The sequence below is a fragment of the Melanerpes formicivorus genome, unplaced genomic scaffold (genome assembly GCF_026170545.1).
Source record: "Melanerpes formicivorus ecotype bairdi unplaced genomic scaffold, bMelFor1.0.p_v2 SCAF_113, whole genome shotgun sequence".
Classification (NCBI taxonomy): domain Eukaryota; kingdom Metazoa; phylum Chordata; class Aves; order Piciformes; family Picidae; genus Melanerpes; species Melanerpes formicivorus.
This window is the reverse complement of record NW_027142465.1, coordinates 1,549,645-1,565,828: the sequence shown is the minus strand read 5'-3', so window position 1 is coordinate 1,565,828 and position 16,184 is coordinate 1,549,645. Positions and strand designations below refer to the sequence as shown.

The 16,184-nt window shown below is 62.4% G+C and overlaps 1 protein-coding gene across 3 annotated transcripts; it reads left to right on the top strand.

The window, feature by feature from the left end:
• Positions 1–982: 982 nt before the first annotated feature.
• LOC137455986 (alpha-2-macroglobulin-like protein 1) lies at positions 983–16,179 on the top strand. 3 transcript variants are annotated; one of them, XM_068167195.1, is made up of 22 exons: positions 983–1,076; positions 1,591–1,780; positions 3,522–3,612; positions 3,790–3,842; positions 4,627–4,647; positions 5,188–5,341; positions 5,472–5,556; positions 5,645–5,750; positions 6,136–6,250; positions 7,861–7,970; positions 8,106–8,273; positions 8,808–9,041; positions 9,289–9,346; positions 9,627–9,772; positions 10,059–10,208; positions 10,781–10,999; positions 12,531–12,621; positions 12,718–12,817; positions 13,852–14,077; positions 14,154–14,280; positions 14,919–15,040; positions 15,636–16,179. In XM_068167195.1, exons 1-22 carry the CDS (start codon positions 1,003–1,005, stop codon positions 15,651–15,653), a joined length of 2,658 nt encoding a protein of 885 aa, XP_068023296.1. In that variant the 5' UTR covers positions 983–1,002; the 3' UTR covers positions 15,654–16,179. The 3 variants fall into 3 exon arrangements, with proteins under 3 accessions (XP_068023296.1, XP_068023295.1, XP_068023297.1); XM_068167194.1 differs by having other exon boundaries at positions 3,450–3,612; XM_068167196.1 differs by lacking the exons at positions 14,154–14,280; positions 15,636–16,179 and having other exon boundaries at positions 3,450–3,612; positions 14,919–15,010.
• Positions 16,180–16,184: the final 5 nt, after the last annotated feature.

The following is a 16,184-nucleotide window of genomic DNA, read 5'->3' as shown; positions in this document are numbered from 1 at the left end:
TCGCTTCTCGAAGGGGCAGGGAGTTCGAGAACACTTTGCCCCATCTGAGGTTGACATAGTTGGGCCGCCTCATGTCCCAAGTGGGAGAGGGCCATATGTGGCCCAAGTGCCCTCTCCCCACCCCGTTTCCCTGGTTTTTAGATCTACAGTCCTTAGCAAAATGTCCTTTCTTTCCACAGGCCCAACAGGGTCCTCTGGGTTGATTCTGGCGCAGGGGAATTGATGTTGGCGAATCCCCCAACCGAGGGCAGTTTGCCACCACGTGGCCTGCCTGGCCACAGCTAAAACATGCCATCACGTCAGCTACTGCAGTGCAAACAGCCACCTGAATTGGGGCCAAATGCTCTTCATGTACGACATGCTTAATCATGTCTGCGAGACGGAGGAAGGGGCAGCAGAGCTGCAGGGCTGCCATGGGAATGGAGCCCTGGAGCCTGGGGCAGGGCTGTGGGGCTGAGCAGTGGGAAGCAGGGCAGGGGGCACTGGCATCCAGCAGGCCACCAGGCAGCGAGGTGCCAGCAGGGCTCAGCCCCTGGCAGCCTCAGCACTCGGCTGGGGCTCTGGAAGTGCAGGGGGCCCTGGGTGAGATGGGTGTTGGCTTCCTCAGTGAGAGGCTGGTAAGACACTGGAGCAGGGTGCCCAGGAAGGCTGTGGCTGCCTGATGCCTGGGAGTGCTGAAGGGCAGGCTGGCTGAGGCTGGGGACAAGCTGGGCTGGTGAAAGGTGTCCCAGCCCATGGCAGGGGGGTGGGAGCTGGGTGGTCTTTGAGGCCTCTTCCAACCCTGACAGTTCTGGGATTCTGTGACTGCCGGAGCCTTGAACCCAGCCAGGCTTGGGTCTGGTGGTTAAACATTGTCCCAGCTGCGTGGCTGGGTGCCAGCCACAGCCTTTTGCTGGCTGCCTGCAGGGAGCTGACAGCTTGAGGAGAAGCAGCAGCAGCAGCAGCAGCAGCCCCCAGCACAGGGGCTTTGGGACCCCCTTGCTTCCACCTGGTCCCCCAAGCATGGGCTCTGCAGCCACCCTGCCTTGTCTTCTGCTTTTCATCTCCTCCCTGACAGCTGGAGCATCTGCAAAGCAGTAAGCCTTCTGTGTCTGCCTGGCCCTGCCTGCCGGCACGGTCTGGCCCCACTGCTGGCACGGTCTGGTCCCACTGCTGGCACGGTCTGGTCCCACTGCTGGCACGGTCTGGTCCCACTGCTGTGGCAGTCCTCGCTGTCAGCCCGTTGCTGCTCGGGGTGGCAGTGCTGGGGGTGCTGGGTGGTCTCCACAGTGGACTTTACACCTGGGGTTGGTGTCTCTGGGCTGGTTTGGTGCAGGTGCATCCTCCCAGCGGGGCCAGGGGGGCAGCAGAGCCTTTCCTCCCTCCTCAGATGGACCTTGGTTGCTCCCAAGGTGTTTAGGTGGAGGGAGCTCTGCCCTGGCCTCCCGGGGAGCAAGGTGGAGCCCTGCAGAGACCACCCAGCACTAGGACAACACCCAGGTGCCCCACACCAGGGCAGCCTGGAGTGGAAAGGAGCCCCGAGGCTTGGGGGGGTGGGGGGGTGGTGTGGTGTCTCTGCTAGCCTCCCCTCACAGGGTGCCCCCTCCCCAGGCACTACCTGGTGATCTTCCCCTCAACCTTCCACTACACACACACGGGCCAAGTGCACATCCACCTCGTGGAGCTGGAGGCGCCTGTGAGGGTCACCCTGCACCTGGAGAGCAGCCATGAGGTGCCTGATGTGGTGCTGGAGGAGCAGGGCAGTGGAGTCCTGCAGCTGGCTTGGCCTCGCTTCACCCACGTGAGTGGCAGCCCCCCCCTGCCCCTGCCCCTGCCCCTGCCCCTGTCCCTGCCCCTGCCCCTGCCCCTGCTCCTGCCCCTGCCAGAACCAGCCTGGGGCAGCTGGCAGGGCACAGGAAGTCCATCCTGGGTGGAGAGGGAGGGAGGGAGGTGAAGAGCAGAGGGACAGGAGGAACGTAGAGACCTTGTGGGCTTTATCTGCATCAGCTTCCCACACACAGCAGTGCCCTGGTGCCCTCCTGGTGCCCTCCTGGTGCTCTCCTGGTGCCTTCCTGGTGCCCTCCTGGTGCCCTCCTGGTGCCTTCCTGGTGCCTTCCTGCTGCCCTCCTAGTGCCCTCCTGGTGCCTTCCTGCTGCCCTCCTGGTGCCTTCCTGCTGCCATCCTGGTGCCCTCCTGGTGCCTTCCCTGTGCGTTCCTGCTGCCCTCCTGGTGCCTTCCTGCTGCCCTCCTGTCAAGGTCCGGAGACATTAAATGTCTCGGTCCGGAGACACAGTTCTTTTAAATGTTCCCGTGTTGTGAAATCAGAGGCACAAACGAGGCCAAAGTATCAACAGCTAGGCTGTTTATTACGTAAATAAAGTGGACATAGGAAAGTGGACATAAGAAGGGGAGAGGGAGAAAAGAGAGAGGGAGAGAGAGAAGAGAGAGAGAAGAGGAAAGGAATTATATTACCACACCCTTCATCCCCCCCACGACAGTTAAAGTCTGTGGAGGAAAGGTGCTGCAGGAGATGTTGGGTTTGTAGAGGAACGGTGCTGAGGCTCCTCTGGGCAGCCTGGGTCTGTAGAGAAAGGCTGCTGAGGCTTTGGCTGGAGAAGAGCTGTGGTCCTCCGGGCAGCTTCTTTTCTCCGGAGCAGCATTGTCCTGGCTTTCCCTTCTCAGCGGCATGCTCCGTCTCCTGTGTTTTCCTTCATCTCCGTTTCTCTCCCCGTTTTTCTCCTCTGTTTCTCTCTCCAAACCAGTAGTTGCTCCAGTCTTTTATACAGTTTTTAGTCCTTAGGTATGTATTCAAATATTGTCCCTCAGGAATTCCAGGGGCAGGAAATAATCCTTAGGTTCTGTGTATTGCTGTGTGTTTGGCAAGGTTTTGGGTGGAGGGGGGGAATCTCCGTCTGCCCCATCTCCATCCAGACAAGGCCCCCCACATTCCTTACACCTCAGGAAACAGGTGGTAAAGCCCATTGTGTTGCCCTGCCCAGGGTACTTGATGGCTGGAGATTATCTTGCCCTAAAGGCGTGATGGCTGGGTCCTTGGGTCCATTGTTGTAGTCCTGTGTTATCACGATGCAATCACAAGCTGATTTGCATCCAGGATTGGTAGACAGGATTCTTTCCACCTTCTTTCCAGTGGCTCTGCTATCAGTTTATCTTTGTTGACTCACATCAAGAGAGACAAACTTATTAGTCTCTCACACCTCCTGATGCCCTCCTGGTGCCCTCCTGGTACCATCCTGGTACCCTCCTGGTGCCCTACTGGTGCCTTCCTGCTGCCCTCCTGATGCCCTCCTGGCACCTTCCTGGTGCTTTCCTGCTGCCTTCCTGCTGCCTCCCTGGTGCCCTCCTGGTGCCTCCCTGGCGCCACGGGGTGGTTGGGCTGGGCTCTGGGGGTGCTGTCTCAGGGGCGCCCCCCCCAGGCTCTGGCCCCAGCTCTGCTGTTTGCCTGGGGACAGGTTCCTGCCGAGCAGGAAGACTTCTACGAGGTGGCAGAGCTGCAGCTCTCCATCCAGGGAGCTTCCCTGCAGGTCTCTGAGAAGCGGCTGGTGCTGCTGGAAGCCTTGGAGCTGAGAGTCTTGTTCCAGACGGATAAGGACTCCTACGAGCCTGGGGCGGCTGGTGAGGGGGAACCGCCACTGGGGGAGGTGCCCAGGGGGAGGTGCCCAGGGGTGAGGTGCCCAGGGGTGGGGTGCCCAGGGGTGAGGTGCCCAGGGGTGGGGTACCCAGGGGTGGGATGCCCAGGGGTGGGCCCTGGGCTGCAGCAGTCACTCCTGCCCCTGCCTTTGCCTTCTGCAGTGAAGCTGAGAATCGTCTGCCTGGACCACAACCTGATGCCCAGAGACAGGGAGGTGAGGAAGGGTCAGGGTGCAGGGTGGGCATGGAGGCAACAGGGCCCCCACGGGCCCAGGATCAGCAGCCTGGGCAGCAGTGGCACAGCCTTCAGTGCCAGCACAGTGCCACACCTTCAGTGCCAGCACAGACACAGCCTTCAGTGCCAGCACAGACACAGATTTCAGTGCCAGCACAGACACAGCCTTCAGTGCCAGCACAGACACAGCCTTCAGTGCCAGCACAGACAGCTTCCAGTGCCAGCACACAGACACAGCCTTCAGTGCCAGCACAGTGCCTCAGCCTTGTGCCAGCACAGTGCCACAGCCTTCAGTGCCAGCACAGTGCCACAGCCTTCAGTGCCAGCACAGACACAGCCTTCAGTGCCAGCACAGTGCCACAGCCTTCAGTGCCAACACAGACACAGCCTTCAGTGCCAGCACAGTGCCTCAGCCTTGTGCCAGCACAATGCCACAGCCTTCAGTGCCAGCACAGACACAGCCGTCAGTGCCACCACACAGACAGAGCCTTCAGTGCCAGCACCGTGCCACAGGCTTCAGTGCCAGCACAGTGCCACAGCCTTGTGCCAGCACAAGCATGGAGGAGATGTGTGTGGGGAGGGAATTCCCCAAACACCAAAGAGATGTGGCACAGCCTGAGTGCCCTGGTACCAGCCCTTGCCTTTGGCACTGGCACAGCTCTGCAGGGGCCAACCCAGAGCCCCCAGACTCAAAGCCCAGCTCAGCCCCAGGTGCTTTGGGCATGCTGAAGGTTTCCTCTCTCTCTCTCTCTCTCTCTTTGCAGCTCCAGCTGGTGACCTTGCAGGTGAGTTGTCCCCGGGTGCCCACCTGTCAGCTCCCTGGGGAGCAGCCAAGGGCTCCACACGTCTGTGGAGCTGGGCTCAAGGAGCAGGGAAAGGGACTCCCCACCTCACCCCCGTGGCTGCTGAGAGAAGTTATCAGGAGCAAGGCTTTGGGACCCTCACCCTCATTTCCAGCCCACCCAGGTCAGCTGGGTGCCTGCCTGCAGGATGGGGAAGTCCTCTGGGCATGGATGGAGATGGCAGTGCCTATGGCCACAGAGACTCTGACCCAGGCTGGAGAAGGCCCTGAGCCCCCGGTCCGGGCTGGAGCAGCCCCCTGCCCCCTCCAGCTGCCGCGGCCAGGCTGGGGCTCGGCTCAGGCAGCCGCCCAGGGGCAGTCTTCCCATGGCAGGGCTGATGCCCTCGGGGCTGCTCTGAGCACGGTGGCAGGGCAAAGCCTCTGCTCCTTATGGAGGGTCCCACGCAGGATTTGAGCCCTCGAAGTTGTCAGCCCACATCCAGCCCCACGGGCGAGGGCTGACGCTGGCTGTCCCCGTGCGCAGGGCCCCGACTTCGAGCAAGTGATGGAGTGGAGGGGGGTGAGGCTGCGGCAGGGCATGGCGGAGCTGTCCTTCCTGCTGCCCCCTGACTCCGTCCCGGGCACCTACACCATCAGGACAGGGAGAAACAGCCACAGCTTCAGCGTGAAGGAGCAGGGTGCGTGGGGACACGGGAGGCTGGGCTCCGCCTGCCGTCTCTGGCCACGGCCGGGAGCCGCTGAAGGAAGCTATGGGCACAGCCCCGGTCCCCACTGGGGTCTCTCCCTCCCTCCCTCCCTCCCCCCCAGGTCTCCCCCAGTTTGCAGCGCTGCTCCAGCTGCCCCACGCCGTGACGCCGGAGGACGAGACGATCCCACTGCGCGTCTGTGGGTGGTGAGTGGCAGGGCAGCCCCAGCAGCGAGCCCGCCCCGGGTGCTGCTGCCCCCAGCAGCCACCCAGCCAGCTCCTGCTCCCCGGCCAGGAACCCCTCCGGGAAGGCTTTCCGGGGCAGCGCTGATGCCAGGCTGTGCCAGTACATCTTACCCCCGGACGGACCCACCCGGCACTGCGCCGTCTTGAGGGGCCAGGTGAGGGCATCGCCAGAGCCGGGAGGCACAGGGCTGCTGGTCCCGGAGGGGTCTTCCCACGCTGGGCTGCCGATGGCTGGCTGCCTCAGCTGGGCATCAGCACCCATCCTGCTCTCCTGCAAACCCAGAGACCAACCCCCCAGGAGAGCAGGGGAGCCGAGCAGGGACCTTTGGGTGGTTGTAGGGCCAGGATGGGCAGGAAGGGGGCAGCCAGGTGTGCGTGGCACGGAGTGGCACCGGCCCAGCGTGGGGGAGCAAGCCTGCGGGATCCAAGGGCTGCAGGACAGGAGGGAGGGGGCAGCGGCGGCCGGGGGGGTGAGGGTGAGGGCAGATGGCCCTCAGGGGCCCAGCCAGGGGCCGCTGCCGACGCTGGCGCTCGCTTCAGACAGGGAGGAAGGGCTGCATCTCCAGCGAGGTGCCGGCGGCTGCCTTCAAGCTGAGCAACCCCTACGCCATGCCTCGGCTCTACGCCGTCGCCTGGCTGCAGCAGGAGGGCACCGGTGAGCATCGCCCTGCCAAGGGCCAGCCCGCGGTGTCCTGGAGTGGTGGCACCTGGAGGGCACGGCACTACAACCCCCTCAGGTCTCCCTGGGGTCTCTCCCCTCCCCATCCATGAGCACAGAAGCACAGATCGATAGGGGCTGGGAGGGACCTCTGGAGCTCACCCAGTCCAGCCCAGCAGGGCACGCACAGCATCTTGCCCAGCAGCACAATGCCCAGGGGAGGTTGGAAGCTCTCCACACCAGGAGACTCCACAACCTCTCTGGGCAGCCTGCTCCAGGCCTCCAGCACCCTCACACCAAATAACTTTCTCCTCCTGCTCAGATGGAACCTCCTGGGTGCCAGTTTGTGCCCCTTGGCCCTTGGGATGTCCCTGGACACCACTGAGCAGAGTCTGGCCCCAGCCTCTTGCCCCCCAGCCTTTAGCTCTTGCTGAGCATTGCTCAGCTCCCCTCTGGGGCTGCTCTCCTCCAGGCTCTCAGCCCCAGGGCTCTCAGCCTTTGCTCCTCCCAGAGCTGCTCCAGGCCCCTCAGCAGCTTTGTAGCCTCTGTTGGACTCTCTCCAGCAGTTCTCTGTCTCCCTGGAACTGGGGAGCTCAGAGCTGGACCCAGGACTCCAGATGTGGCCTCCCTAGGGCAGAGCAGAGGGGGACGAGAACCTCCCTCGACCTGCTGGCCACACTCTCTTTAATGCACCCCAGGAGCCCATAGCCCTTCTTGCCCAACAGGGCACCTTGCTGGCTCATGGGGAGCTTGCCCCCCAGCTCTCCCAGCTCCTCCTCCTTGGAGCTGCTTCCCAGCAGGGCTCCCCTCACCTGTCCTGGTGCAGGAGGTTGTTCCTCCCCAGGGGCAGGGTCCTGCACACGCCCTTGCTGACCTTCATGAGGATCCCTCTGCCCTGCTCTCCCCTGGCTGGGTCAATCACTGTGCTTTTGAGAGTCTCTGACCCATCTTTCCTGGAGGGCGTCACCGGGACAGTTGCTGAGAGCCTCTCCCCTCTCCCCTCTCTCCTCTCCCCTCTCCCCTCTCCCCTCTCTCCTCTCTCCTCTCTCTCCTGTCCCCTCTCCCCTCTCTCCTCTCTTCTCTCTCCTCTCTCCTCTCCCCTCTCCCCTCTCCCCTCTCCCCTCTCCCCTCTCTCCTCTCTCCTCTCTCCTCTCCTCTCTCTCATCTCCCCTCTCCCCTCTCCCCTCTCTCCTCTCTCCTCTCCCCTCTCCCCTCTCCCCTCTCTCCTCTCCCCTCTCCCCTCTCCCCTCTCCCCTTTCCCCTCTCTCCTCTCTTCTCTCTCCTCTCTCCTCTCCCCTCTCCCCTCTCCCCTCTCTCCTCTCCTCTCTCCTCTCTCCTCTCCTCTCTCTCATCTCCCCTCTCCCCTCTCTCCTCTCTCCTCTCCCCTCACTCCTCTCTCTCCTCTCTCCTCTCCCCTCTCTCTTCTCTCCTCTCTCCTCTCCCCATTCTCCTCTCACCTCTCTCCTCTCCACTCTCTCCTCTCTCCTCTCTCCTCTCCCCTGTCTTATCTCTCCTGTCTTCTCTCATCTCTCTCCTCTCTCCTTTCCCCTCTCTCCTCTCTCCTTACTCCTCTCTCCTCTCTCCTCACTCCTCTCTCCTGTCCCCAGGGCTGTGGCAGACAGTGACCCAAACCTGTCTGGTCGTGCAGGAAACAACCACAATCAGCCTCCAGAGCCCTGATTTCTTCTACAATCCTGGGGCTCCCTACAAAGCCACGGTAACAGGGGGGGGCCTGTACCCTGCTGCCCCCAACCCTACTCTCTCTGAGCCCCTGCCCTGCCCAGCCCTGCCCTCTGCCCCACACCTGCAGCCCAGCCCAGCCCAGGCCATTTCCCTTTCTTTCCTGGTGCAGATGCTGCTGAAGGGCCCCAAGGGCTCTGTGCTGAGGGAGAAGGAGCTCCTCCTTGTGATCAACAACATGACAGGGTTGGTGGGGATACAAACCCTGCTGACAGATGAGCTGGGGAGAGCCTCTGTGGAGCTGGACACCTCTGGCTGGAGTGACAAGATCACCCTGCACGTGAGTGAGCCCTCAGGAGGCAGAGCTCTTCTTATGGGGCACCTTCCAGCCTCCTCTTGACCCCAGCTGGTCCTTTTGCCCCCTCAGCACCCCCCTGCTGAAAGCTCCACCTGTTCCTTAGCCCTCTTCAAGCCTTGCTTGCCCACCTGCAGACCCTTCCTGCTCCTGCTGCGCAACTCTCAGTCGTGCTGCTCTCTGCAAGTTCCTCCTCTCTGCCTTCCTGCTCTCCCACTCCACTGCCCAGTTTCAGGACCCATTTTCAGGACCCCTTTCTGCCTTCACCACCTGGGACACAAGATCAGATCCTCATGGGTTGGGCTTTCAGTTCCTACCCCCTGCTCACACCTGCTGCTCAGCCCTTGCCTCCTGCTCTTGCCACCCCCTTCGAGGGTCCCTTGTGCTGCTGCTCAGCTCTCTGCTTTGGGTGCTGAGCACAGCTGGGCTCTGCTCCTTGGCAACCTTCCTGCAGGGATGCCACAGCTGCAGGGTGGCTCTGCCCCCCTCCCTGCTTCTGCTCTTTGCTGTTGCCCTCAGGGAGCCTTCAAGGATGGACCTCCAGCTGCAGAGCCTGAAATCCTGGGCAGCTCCCACTACCAAAGTGTTGTTTACCGCCTGTACCCCAGCTCCTCGGGGGGAAAAGCCTTCCTGGCCATCCACAGGGTGGCAAAGGAGCTGCCCTGTGGCCAGACCCTGCAGCTGGAGGTGGATTACTTCTTGGGGGAGAAGGCCACGGGGATGGAGCAGCACAGCCTGGATGTGGTCTTCCTGGTGAGTCTTCACCTGGGGAGGGATGGGAGGCTGCAGGGGAGGCTGCCCAGGGTTGGGCTTCAGCAGAAACCATTCCCAGCCAGCCCTGAGAGCTGGAGCTGGCAGGTCTTGAGGCACCATTTCCATCCCTCCTGCAGGATGTGGCTCTAATGGTCTCTCTCTGAGCCTCCTCCGTGGTACCCCCTCGGCTGCTTGTGCTCATTCCCTGCTCAGCATCAGTTTGGTTGTTCCATCTCCTCCTCTGCAGGTCCTGGCCAAGGGGGCCATAGTCACTGTCCTCAGGAAAGAGCTGCATGCAGAGCCTGGTAAGTCTCAAGGCGTGGAGGGGCTGTGCAGGGCTCTGCTCTCCATCCCTGCTCCTCATAGGCTCACAGCACCAGGAAATGGTTTGGGCTGGAAGGAACCTTCAAGATCATCCAGTTCCAGCCCCCTGCCACGGGCAGGGACCCCTCCCACCAGCCCAGCTGGCTCAAGGCCTCATCCAGCCTGGCCCTGAACACCTCCAGGGAGGAGGCAGCCACAGCCTCCCTGGGCAGCCTGTGCCAGAGTCTCCCCATCCACCTCCTCTCCTTTCCTGTGGTCCAGGGCTGAAAGGCTTCTTCTCCCTGGAGCTGCCCATCAGCCTCCAGCTGGCACCCAGGTTCAGGGTGCTGGGCTACATGGTGCTGCCTGATGGGGAGCTGGTGGCTGACAGCACCAAGTTCAGCGTGGCCAAGTGCTTCCCCACCAAGGTGAGCAGGGGCTGCCAGAGCCAGGGGAGCTGCTGCTGGCCTTGGTGGGGAGCTGCAGGCACTGAGCCTCACTCCTCAGCAGAGCTTTCCCTCACCCCCAGACTCTCCTTTCAGGGAGGGTTCTCCTTCCCCTCCCATTCCTGCTGCTGCTGCAAACCACCTCCTGGCTCTGCTCACGCCCCTCACTCTCCATCCTCTGCTGGCGCCTGGGGCCAGGCTGTGGCACAGAGGTGCTGCCTGGGACCAGCTCCCACTCTCCTAATGCAAAGGCTTCCTCCCTCCCCAGGTGAACCTCTCCTTCTCGGAGCAGAGGGCCCTGGGGGGCTCCCAGCTCCGGCTGAAGGTGCAGGCTGCCCCAGGGTCACTCTGTGCTACCTACGCCAGGGACCAACGTGCTGAGCCCTCAGCTTCCAAGCCCAGGCTCAGCCCTGATGTGGTGAGGATGAAGTAACCTCAGAGCTGAGCTGGCCCTGGGCTGGGCAGGGGCATGGGGCCAGCGGTTTCTTTCCACTGCCACCTATTCTAGAGGAGGGCAGCAGGGAGCCTGGGGAGTTGCTGGGTGTCCAGGAGCCTGCAGTGAGCCACTGCCACCACCCATGGCCCTCGGGGCTTTGCTGGGGAGATGCTGCACCACTGCCTGGTGATGCCTCCCAGCAGCATGCACAGCCTCCCTGGGCACCCTGTTCTAATGTCTCCCCACCCATCTCCTCTCCTGTGCTCCAGGGCTGAGAGGCTGCTTCTCCCTGGAGCTGCCCCTCAGGCTCCAGCTGAGGCGCTCCGGGGTGCCTCCTGGGGTGGAAACCCCCAGAAGAGGGGGTGGGGGGGTGGGAAGCATCCCCTGCTCTTGGAGAGAAGAGAGATGGGGCAGTGATGAGGCCCAGGGGAGAGGCTGGCAGCAGGGCAGCATCACTACCATGCCCTGGGAGGTGCAGAAGCTCCAGGAGCAATGTCAGGGGCCAGAGAGGCTGGAGCTGGGCCGGCAGTGTTCTGTGTGTGGCTTTGCTGTAGGTCTATGACAGCATCCCCAGCTTCTATGAAGGCAACTACCCCTTGGCAGTGGAAGAGGATGACTTACCCACGTGTGCATTGCTGGGGTTCATAGGCATGACCCCAAACTTGCCCTCCCTCAACTGCTTCGAGGTGCCTGGCAACCGCGGCTGGAAGGACTGCATACGCAGCCTGCAGCGCAGGGCTGCAGACACCCCAGGTCCCTCCACCTTCCTGAAGGTAGGAGCCCCCCAGCCCTCCCTCACACTCCTCTCCCTCCCAGGGTGCTGGGGGCACCTGCCCCCTTCCCCAGCCAGCCCCCTGTCTGTGCTCATGAGCAATGCTCTCAGAATCACAGACTCCTTCAGGCTGGACCAGCAGCTCAGCCCCACCCTGCCGCCGGGGCATGGCCCCCGGGGCTATGGCCACAGGCTCCCTGAGCACCTCCAGGCATGGGGACTCCACCACACCCCTGGGCAGCCTGGGCCAGTCCCTGACCACCCCTGCAGCAAGGAAATTATTCCTCATATCCAGCCTAACCCTCCCCTGCTGCAACCTGAGACCATCTCCTCTTGTCCTGTCAGTGCTGCAAGCTGGGGCAGAGTGGCTGAGAGCAGCCAGGCAGAGAGGGACCTCGGGGTGCTGGGGGACAGCAGCTGAACAGGAGGCAGCAATGTGCCCAGGGGACCAAGAAGGCCAAGGGCATCCTGGCCTGCAGCAGGAAGAGTGTGGCCAGCAGGAGCAGGGAAGTCCTTGTGCCCTGTGCTCAGCACTGCTGAGGCCACACCGTGAGTCCTGTGTCCAGTTCTGGGCTCCTCAGGTTAGGAAAGAGGTTGAGCTGCTGGAAGGTGTCCAGAGAAGGGCAAGAAAGCTGGGGAGGGGTCTGGAGCACAGCCCTGTGAGGAGAGGCTGAGGGAGCTGGGGTTGCTTAGCCTGGAGAAGAGGAGGCTCAGGGGAGACCTTCTTGCTCTCTGCAACTCCCTGCAGGGAAGTTGGAGCCAGGTGGGGGTTGGGCTCTTTTGCAGGCAATCAGCAGCAGAACAAGAGGACAGAGTCTCAAGCTGTGCCAGGGGAGGTTTAGGCTGGAGGTGGGGAGGAAGTTCTTCCCAGCAAGAGAGATTGGCCACTGGGATGTGCTGCCCAGGGAGGTGGTGGAGTCCCCATCCCTGGAGGTGTTTAGGAAGAGCCTGGATGAGGCCCTTAGTGCCATGGTTGAGTTGCTCAGATGGTGCTGGGTGAGAGGTTAGACTTGGTGATCTCAAAGGTCTCTTCCAACCTTATTGGTTCTATGATTCTGTGATAGTTGGGAGCAGAGCCCAGCCCCCACCTGGCTCCAGCCTCCTCTCAGGGAGCTGCAGAGAGCAATGAGATCTCCCTCAGCCTCCTCCAGGCTCAACACCCCCAGCTCCCTCAGCTGCTCCTCCCCAGCCCTGTTCTCCAGACCCTTCCCAGAGCTCTGTTGCCCTTCCCTGGCCCTGCTGCAACCTCTCAATGTCCTTCTTGGAGTGAGGTCCCCAAAACTGAACCCAGGGTTCACAGTGTGGCCCAGTGCAGGGGGACAATCATTGCCCTGCTCCTGCTGGCCACACCACTGCTGATCCAAGCCAGGCTGCTGGTGACCACCTTCTGGTGGCCCTGTCTCATCTTCAGCCACCCTTGGCCGAGTGCCCTCAGGTCCTCTTCCAGCAGGTAGCTTCCAGGCACTCTGCCCAAGCCTGCAGCCCTCCTGGGGTGGCTGTGTTCCATGCTTCTGTTCTGGGCCACATTTCAGGATGCAAGTTTGAAAGTGATCACCAACACCCTCCTGGGCTGCTCCTTCGGGGTCCAGTACCAGACGTTCCAAAGCCTTCTCTTCGCCACAGGTAAGAAGGGAGGGGCTGGAGCTGCCTGGGTGCTGGCTGCAGAAGGGACATCCTGCCTCTTCCCTTCCTTCCTTTCTGACAGCACACTGCTTGCAGGAGCACCCCTGGAGGCCATTGAGCAGGCAGGGGTGCTGCAGGACACTGGGCTGCAGAGGGACCTGCTGAGGACGTGGCTGTGGGAGCTGCTCCCCGTGGGGTGAGTTGGGAGCTCCAGCAGAGCTGGAGCCAAGGGGCTGCCCTGACCTCATCAGCCTCACCCCTGGGTGCAGCACCCACAGCTCCAGCTCAGTGTCCAGGAGTCACACTGAGACATGTCCAGCTCCTTCCCTGGGAACTCAGCAGCATACCCAGGAGGGATTCAGGATCCCTGAGAGGGATTCAGGATCTGTTCTGGAGGCAGGGGCTGCCATGAGGGGCAGGGGCTGCCATGAGAGGCAGGGGCTGCCATGAGGGGCAGGGACTGCTATGAGAGGCAGGGGCTGCCATGAGAGGCAGGGGCTGCCATGAGGGGCAGGAGCTGCCATGAGAGGCAGGGGCTGCCATGGGAGGCAGGGGCTGCCATGAGGGGCAGGGGCTGCCATGGGAGGCAGGGGCTGCCATGAGGGGCAGGGGCTGCCAAGAGGGGCAGGGGCTGCCATGAGAGGCAGAGCCTGCCATGAGGGGCGGGGTCTGCCATGAGGGGCAGGGGCTGCCATGAGATCCAGGAGCTGCCATGAGAGGCAGGGGCTGCCATGAGGGGCATCGGCTGCCATGGGAGGCAGGGACTGCCATGAGGGGCAGGGGCTGCCATGACAGGCAGGGGCAGGGGCAGGGGCTGCCATGAGGGGCAGGGGCTGCCATGACAGGCAGGGGCAGGGGCAGGGGCTGCCATGAGGGGCAGGGGCTGCTATGAGGGGCACGGGTTGCCATGAGGGGCAGGGGCTGCCATGAGGGGCAGGGGCTGCCATGAGAGGTAGGGGATGCCATGAGGGGCAGGGGTTGCCACGAGGGGTAGGGGTTACCATGAGGGGCAGGGGCTGCCATGAGAGGCAGGAGCTGCCATGAGGGGCAGGGGCAGCGAGGGTGCCTCAGCCCATCCCCGAGTCTGTGCTGGCCAGCAGGTGGCCTTCAACTCTCCTGGCCCACTGAGCTGCTGGCGGGGTCAGGTGCCCAGGACCTGGAGGAAGGGCCTTGGCTGTGCCAAATCAAGCCCAGCCTGCAAGCTCTGCCCCATCCTCCCCTGCCCTGCAGGGAGAGCGGCTCGGCAGAGGTGATGGTGACAGTGCCCAACGCTACCACCAGCTGGGAGGCTGGGATGCTCTGCACGACTCCCCTGGGCTTGGGGCTGGCCCCTGCCACCACCCTGACCACCTTCAAGCCCCTCTCCGTGGAGCTGGCACTGCCCTCCTCCGTGGCCCCCCACGAAGCCTTCACCCCCGTGGCCACCGTCGCCAACTACCTGCAGCAGTGCCTGCGGGTGAGTGGGGCCGGGGAGGGGGCCCTGGGGCTGGGGGCTGGTGGGGGCTGATGGACCTGTGGCCCTGGCCTGGCAGGTCCAGGTGAGGCTGGTGACACCTGTGGGGCTGGAGATGCTGGCAGGAATGAGCAGGGTCTACAGAGACTGCGTCTGCCCCGAGGAACCGAGGACCTTCCACTGGAGACTGAGAGCCACCAGCCAGGGTACAGAGGGGACAGCAGAGGGCTGGGGAGGGGGCAGGGGAGGCCAGCAGTGACACCCCTCACAAACCTCCCCTTTCTCACTGCTTCCCTCATCCCTTCCTTCCTCTCCCAACCACCTCTCTCCAATTTCCCTTTTCCCTTCTCCACTCTCCAGCCTCTTCCCTCCAAACCCTTCCTCCCTCTCCCAGCCACCTCTCTCCTCTTCCCCTTTCCCCTTCAGCCTCACCTCCATCCCTGGAAAGGTAATGAAGCAACTTATGCTTGGTGCTGTCCCATCCCTGGAGGTGTTTAGGAAGAGCCTGGATGAGGCCCTTGGTGCCATGGTTTAGCTGATCAGATGGTGCTGGGGGAGAGGTTGGACTGGATGACCTCAAAGATCTCTTCCAACCTGCTCTATTCTATTCTATTCTATTCTATTCTATTCTATTCTATTCTATTCTATTCTATTCTATTCTATTCCATTCCATTCCATTCCATTCCATTCCATTCCACTCTCCAGCCTCTTCCCTCCACTTCTGGTCCCATCACACCCCCACCCCCACCCTCCTCCTCTTCCTTCCCCAGCTCCCCAGGATGGCTCTGAGCTGGAGCCAGCCCCTGAGGCAGTGGCACAGTGACCTCCCCATCTGCCTCTGCAGGGAACATGACTGCCATGGCTGTGGCCAGGACCCTGAACTCTGGCAACCTCTGTGGCACCCAGGTGCCCACAGTGCTCAGCCAGGGGCAGCAGGACACCGACTCCAAAGTGCTGCTGGTGCAGGTGAGCAGAGCTGTGGCGGTGGTGGGAGACTGCTGCTGGTGGTGGGAGACTGCTGCTGGTGCTGGGAGACTGCTGCTGGTGCAGGGAGACTGCTGCTGGTGGTGGGAGACTGCTGGTGGTGCAGGGAGACTGCTGCTGGTGGTAGGAGACTGCTGCTGGTGCAGCTGAGCAGAGCTGGTGGCCAGGCTGTGAGAGTTGGCCTTGGGCAGCCTGCAGAAGACAAGGCTCCAGGGAGAGCTTCTGGTGGCCTTGCAGTGCTTCAAGGGCCCAGCAGAGAGCTGGGGACAGAGCTTTGAGCAGGGCCTGATGGGACAGGACAAGGGGGGATGGTTGGAAAGGGCAAGAGGGAGCTTGAGAGTGGAGAGAAGGAGAAATGTTTGGCAGTGAGGGTGGGGAGAGCCTGGCCCAGGCTGCCCAGAGAGCTGGGAGCTGCCCCATGCCTGGCAGCAGTGCAGGGGAGGTTGTGTGGGGCTGTGAGCAGCCTGCTGTGGCTGGGGCTGTCCCTGGGGGCTGCAGGGGGCTGCACTGGCTGAGCTTTAAAGGTCCCTTCCAATCCCTTCCCTGATTCTACCCCTGCTGTATTCCTGTTTTTAAGCCTCCAGCATCAAAGTGAAGGCAAACTGCAGCTGCTTGGCTGTGCCTCCAGCCCCATCCCTGCCACAGCCAGCAGCCACCCACCACCTCCAGAGCTGGCAGCCTCTTCCCATCCCTTGGCCCCCTTCACCTGACCCAGCAGCAGCCTGAGCAGCAGGGTTGAGAAGAAGACTCTGAGCCCCCCATGGAGTCCTGGTGCCCCTGCAGCCCCTTGGAGAGGACAGCAGGGCAGGTGAGCTGAGCCTGGGCTGACCACAGACCTTGGGAGAGGAGTGGAAGCTTGGTGGGTGGCCATGGAGAGGGGGTTTCTGGGTGCAGCCCTGGCCCTGGCCCCACTCCCCCAGGCTGGAAACCAAAGAAATCTCCAAGGGGGCTAAGGGAGGTGGAAGAAGCAAACTGCTTTGCTTGCAAGAAAGCTTCTTTGCTGCAGGCTCCTGACCCAAACTCAGCTGGGCTTGGAGGCTCAGGTCTCCTGTGCCCCCCAGTGATGTGCCAGAGGGGCTGCATCTTCCCTTTGCTTTGCTGAATAAAGAGCTGGAAGCAGAGAGGG